A 4,846-nucleotide genomic window follows, 5' to 3' on the forward strand; every position below is an offset into this window, starting at 1 on the left:
GAAGGTCCTAAAGGACTCTAAATTCCCAGGGAGGGAAAATTAGAGGCCTCTCTCACACTCTGGCCCTCAGGCCCCCTAGAGGGACATCATCAGGCCCATGAGCCTCAGTCAGGAAGCCTCGGAAGCCCTTCACGCCCTCCCCAGTCTCAGTGCACCAAGAGGTGCACCTTTTCAGGGATGCGATCTTTCCAACCATACCCCATCTCTTTCCAACCCCCTAGCCTCCACGGGCCGCCCCTAAACTAACCTACCCCACCCCTCTCTCCAAAGAGCTCTGGAGCCTGAGGCACGAATCAGTAAATAGTTTATTACTGTCCCAGCACCAGGTCCCGTACACAATCTAGACACTCCAGGCAGCCCTTGCCTGGGAGCCCAGTCTCAATCTCCTCCCCCCCATCCTGGTCCTCACGCATCCCACCATCCCTCACCCCTCCAAGGCAGCACCGGGCCCAGAGGCCGAGCCTCAGTTGAGGCAGGGGGAAGAATCTTTGTGGGGAGGGTAGCAAAAGCTGGGGCGGGGGGAGGGACCGGAGTTGGTCCCATTTCTGGAGCCACCACCCCAGGATGAAGACAAGGGGGGAGGGGGACTGGGGGGCTGGGGATTGCCAGGCGCTGACTCAGGCACGAGGCTCTTCTCCAGGAGGTGCAGGGAAGCCACTCAGGTCTCGTCCAATGATCTCACTCACTGGAAAGGAGGGGCAGTTGGAAGCTGTGTCCCCCTCAATCTCCAGACCCCGCCAACCATTCATTCTAGGCAAGCCCCCATGTGGGAAGCCTCTAGGCTCTACCTCAGCTGCCTTCTCTTCCATGGGGCCACAGCTCCCCCCTTCCCCCTCAGGTCTTGGCACCTGCTGTCTTGCCCACTGGGTGGTGTGTATGTGGGCCGAGGGGCCGTCCCAAGCCCCCAACACCTGTTCGTTTCCCACCAGCTTGGGCGGCATTGTCAGCAGGGCAAAGGCAGAGGGAAGGGGAGACAACATAGCAAGGCTTCTAGATGCCAATCCCCAGGGGGATCTTGCGGGGTGGGGGTGGGGGCAAGGGAAACTCAGCTTGACTGGAACCTCCCCAAGCCCCTGGCCCTGTCTGCACCTGCATGCATGAAGCTGCAAATGAAGGGAGCTGAATTCACTGGTCTTGAAAGTACTTGTGACCCTCAGATTTTAGGGTCAGGACAAGGGTCAGGGCAGGTACCCCATGCCCCCTTCAGAATTAACTCTATTGGATTCAGGGGACCCCAAGCACTAAGAACCTCCCTCCTGGAACCTTCCAATTGGCCCTGAGGACCCAAGAATGCCCACCCTCTGAGAAGTCACTCTCCAGCCCACCCAGAAGAGGTCCCTGGAGGAAGATGCAGAGCACCCCGCCCTCCCCACCCCCCACCCCTGCACCCTCCGAGCTGAGCTCACCTTCATCCAGAGTGATTCCCTGGATAGGGACACTGTCCCGGAAGCTGCTGCCGTAGCCACCCCTGGATTTCTCGGGCTCCGGAGCCCCCTCCCCAGGGCCATAGCCTGGCCCTACCTCACTGTAGCCCTCGGCAGGAGGTGGGTGAACACCACGCGGAGGAGGGAAGGGACCTTCAAGAGGTGGGGTTGATGGCAGTGGGGGCCGGAAAGGGGCCGGAGGAGGGAATGGCAGCCCCAGGGGAAAAGGGGGTCCCCTTCCTCCATACGGGTCGCCAGGAAAGGGGCGGGGGAGGAAGGAGAGCGGAGGTGGCCTGGCACAACCCGTGCCCCCCCCAGTGTCAGGGAACATCCGCAGGCCAGGCCTATAGGACGGCGGCGGGGGCCCTGGCTGAGGGTACAGAGGGGGCGTGCCGTAGCTGAAGCCTTCTGACAGGTATGGCGCTTCGTAAGCAGGGTCTTCCTGGGGGTAGGAGGGGTAGAGGGGCCTGGGGCATGAGAAGTCCATGTCAGGGCCAAAGGGGGGGCCTGGTGCTGAGGGGAAACCCCGGAGAGATGAGTCTGGAAGGGGCTCCTCCTTGAAGATCACTGGGTGGATGAGGAAGCAGGAGGACATGACAGTGAGAGCCTGACTGTGTCCTTGTTGCAAACCTTCAGCCACCCACCCTTGTCACCCCTGGTTTCCACCCACCCCTTGATCCCCACAGTGGGGTTACGACGTCCCTCTGTCCCTGCCTAGCTCCCCAGAGCACTATCCCTGCACCCTGGGCACACACCAGGAAGGAACTTGAAACTCTGGGTAGGGCTTCGCTTCCTCCGCCCATTGGAGACGTAAAAGTAGACCTGGACCGGCCGGGACACCCGCTTGTTGCTGTACTCAGGGACAGTCAGGGTCAGCGTCACCTGGAGAGGAGCAGAGGAGGAAGTAGGGAGCCCTGGGGTGGGGGTGGGGGGCAGAGGGAAGAAAGAAACAGCTTTGCCCTGCCAAGGGCACTGACTCCACTCCCCAGAGGTGAGCCTGCTTCCGAGTGGCCAGAATCCCTCCCTCAGAGAGAATACGTGGCTTCTGGAGTTCACGCCCACGGGTGGACAAGGTAGCCAGCTCTGGGATTGCAGGCCTTTCCCCCAGCCCAGCCCAGCCCACTCACAGCTCGGGTGCCCTAGGGGCATGGGTACCTCGTTGCTCTGCAGCCGGTTCACGGTGGCCTCCTCCTCCCACTGCAGCTTCCCATCTGTGCAGGGGGAACAGAGGGTTCCAGCCCAACTGTGCAACCCAGCCCCAGTCCCCTGCCACCTCCGGCCCACTCAGAAGGCCCCCTAGAAGACCTGCCCCACCTCCAGGGGCCCACTGCACATTCCCTCAACCACATGGAAGAGATAGGGTTTGACAGGGTCCCCAGACGGTGATTCCGCACAAGTCATGGAAGGGGCCACAGAGCAGCAAACCAAGGACAGTGGTCGGGCCAGCCCAGGGCCAGAGGGAAGAAACACCTTTCAACCCCTCCCATCTGACTCCCATGGCAGTGTTGGGGAGAAGATGGAGATGGCATCTGTCTCCCCCTCCCCCACCCCTGCAGCCCAGTGAGCCCATCCCTCAGGGGAAGGCTAAAAGGGTGTGAATGCACCCTGCCCTGGATTTCAAATCTCACTGCCCTATAATAAATAGAATGGGTGCTTCTTACATGGGCTCAGTAGATCAACTTTCTGGCCTGCTTGGGCTGGCTGTCATACACATCCCCAGGGCAAGCAGACAGTGTCCTAGCACAGGGCAGTCTGTCAGGCCCATCTCCCAGAGAAGGACACGCAGACCCAATTAGCTAGGCAGACTCAGCTAGTCAAACTGAGTCTGCGCTAGGGACCTCCCACTCACTGATTCCAAGCTCTTCCGGACTCTCCTGCCCTCCCCTCCGCAGGGAGCACTCACCAGGACCCCTCTCAATGAACACCACCTTGGAGTCTGGCAGGAAGTTGGAGCCAGTCAGCACTAGTTCCCCGCCTCCTCTCATAGAACAGGCACTGGGGCTGTAGGCCTCCACCTGAGGTAACTCCTGTGCTGATCGCTGGGCTGCAGAAGAGGCATGTAGGGGTAAGGACTGGCTGGGCAGAGTGGTAAGGATAAAGATCCTTGGCCCACCCAAACCCCTCTGTCCTTCATCTTTGGAACAACTGCCACAGAGCCCCAGGGACCTCCAGGGGCTTCTGGGAAAGCTCTTCCCAAAAGCAGCCAAACAGGGATGCCCACAGTGTCCTTGATTTCAAACAGCCCACATCGCGGGCCACTCGTGCATAAGAGAAAGCTGGGCGGGGTCAGCCAGGGGATTACTCAGACAAGGACCCAGGGCCCCTCCAGAGACAGGCGGGATACAGGGTCTGCTCTGGGACCACGGTAGAACCACCTTTCCCCACAGTGGAAATGAGAGTTGAGTTCTCTACAGGGTCTATGCAGGACAGACGGTACAAGACACAGTGCAGAGCAGACGGGCAGACAGACAGGCCAGAGGCACAAGAGACAGAGGTGGCACCGGGCCTCTTTGCTCACAGCACTCAATGGGCACCGATGCTGCCTGCACGGAGACGACCTTCCCGCTGCCCTGGGGCACGTGCACACGGAACACCAGCCGCACGCGAGTGTTCTTGCGCCCAATGTCCGTCTCGCCCTTTCGCAGCTCAATGTCTGAATTCCGAAGCTTCAGGATTCCAGCACAGTCAATGCTGAAGGCGAAAAACCAAACACAAAGGGATGGCAAGCCCTCCTCGCTGACACCAGAATGGTGACAGAGCCCAAAGATGCCGAAGCCCCACCCTCTCCCCAAAGCCCTGATGGTTGTCCGAGGGAGCTGCTCTGAGAGCTGTTGTCCAACCCGGAGATGACCTGTCCAGAGTGACCCTCAGTCTCCAAAATCCTCTCCTCAAAGGTAAGAAGGCCCGGAACTGGGCTCTCAGAAAGATACATCATACTCCTGCCGAGAGGAAGTGGGCCCCACCTTGCTCGGGTCCCACGGGGGAAGCTGACCCTACAGCTTGCAGACTGAAGGCAAGTTGAACAGCAACTTACTTGGCCGCCATATTGTTCTCGGGGAGCAGGGTCATCTCCAACACCTTGGTGCCACTGACCACGGCTTCATAGCTGGCCGTGGCGACCATCTTGCCCGTGATTCGGTGCACCTGGTAGAAGGCATGAGGCCGCAGGTTCCTTTCATCGGCGGTACCGATAAACATCTGTAGGGTCAGGGGCTTCTCACTGTAGCCCAGGAGCTGGCAGAGGGAGGCAGAGGCCGTCCAGTTAAAATCCCCCCTGAGAATGCTGAAGGTGGACTTTGGGACCAGGGCGTGGTGCCCCAACAGAATGGACTGGAAAACACTCCTAAAGGCCAACAAGCAGTCCTTGAACTAACTACAAGCTTTTCTTTCTTGTTGTGTTTTGTTTTGTTCTTTGTCATTGG

The 4,846-nt window shown here is 59.6% G+C and overlaps 1 protein-coding gene across 2 annotated transcripts in view; it reads right to left on the minus strand.

Moving 5' to 3' along the window:
• Positions 1–598: 598 nt before the first annotated feature.
• NFATC4 (nuclear factor of activated T cells 4) overlaps positions 599–4,846 on the minus strand; it is a 10,583-nt gene continuing 6,335 nt past the window's right edge. The window contains exons 4-10 of one of the 2 annotated variants that reach the window (XM_004698502.3): positions 4,459–4,658; positions 3,943–4,115; positions 3,328–3,468; positions 2,580–2,635; positions 2,180–2,306; positions 1,407–1,991; positions 599–685 (exon numbers count right to left, since the gene is read on the minus strand). In XM_004698502.3, the coding sequence (XP_004698559.1) occupies positions 618–685; positions 1,407–1,991; positions 2,180–2,306; positions 2,580–2,635; positions 3,328–3,468; positions 3,943–4,115; positions 4,459–4,658 (1,350 nt within the window). In that variant the 3' untranslated portion in view covers positions 599–617. The remainder of the gene's footprint in view (positions 686–1,406; positions 1,992–2,179; positions 2,307–2,579; positions 2,636–3,327; positions 3,469–3,942; positions 4,116–4,458; positions 4,659–4,846) is intronic. The other variant, XM_045287991.1, reaches the window with a different exon arrangement.

This window comes from Echinops telfairi, unplaced genomic scaffold (assembly GCF_000313985.2).
Source record: "Echinops telfairi isolate 266 unplaced genomic scaffold, ASM31398v2 ScPeMD7_18;HRSCAF=68, whole genome shotgun sequence".
Lineage (NCBI taxonomy): Eukaryota > Metazoa > Chordata > Mammalia > Afrosoricida > Tenrecidae > Echinops > Echinops telfairi.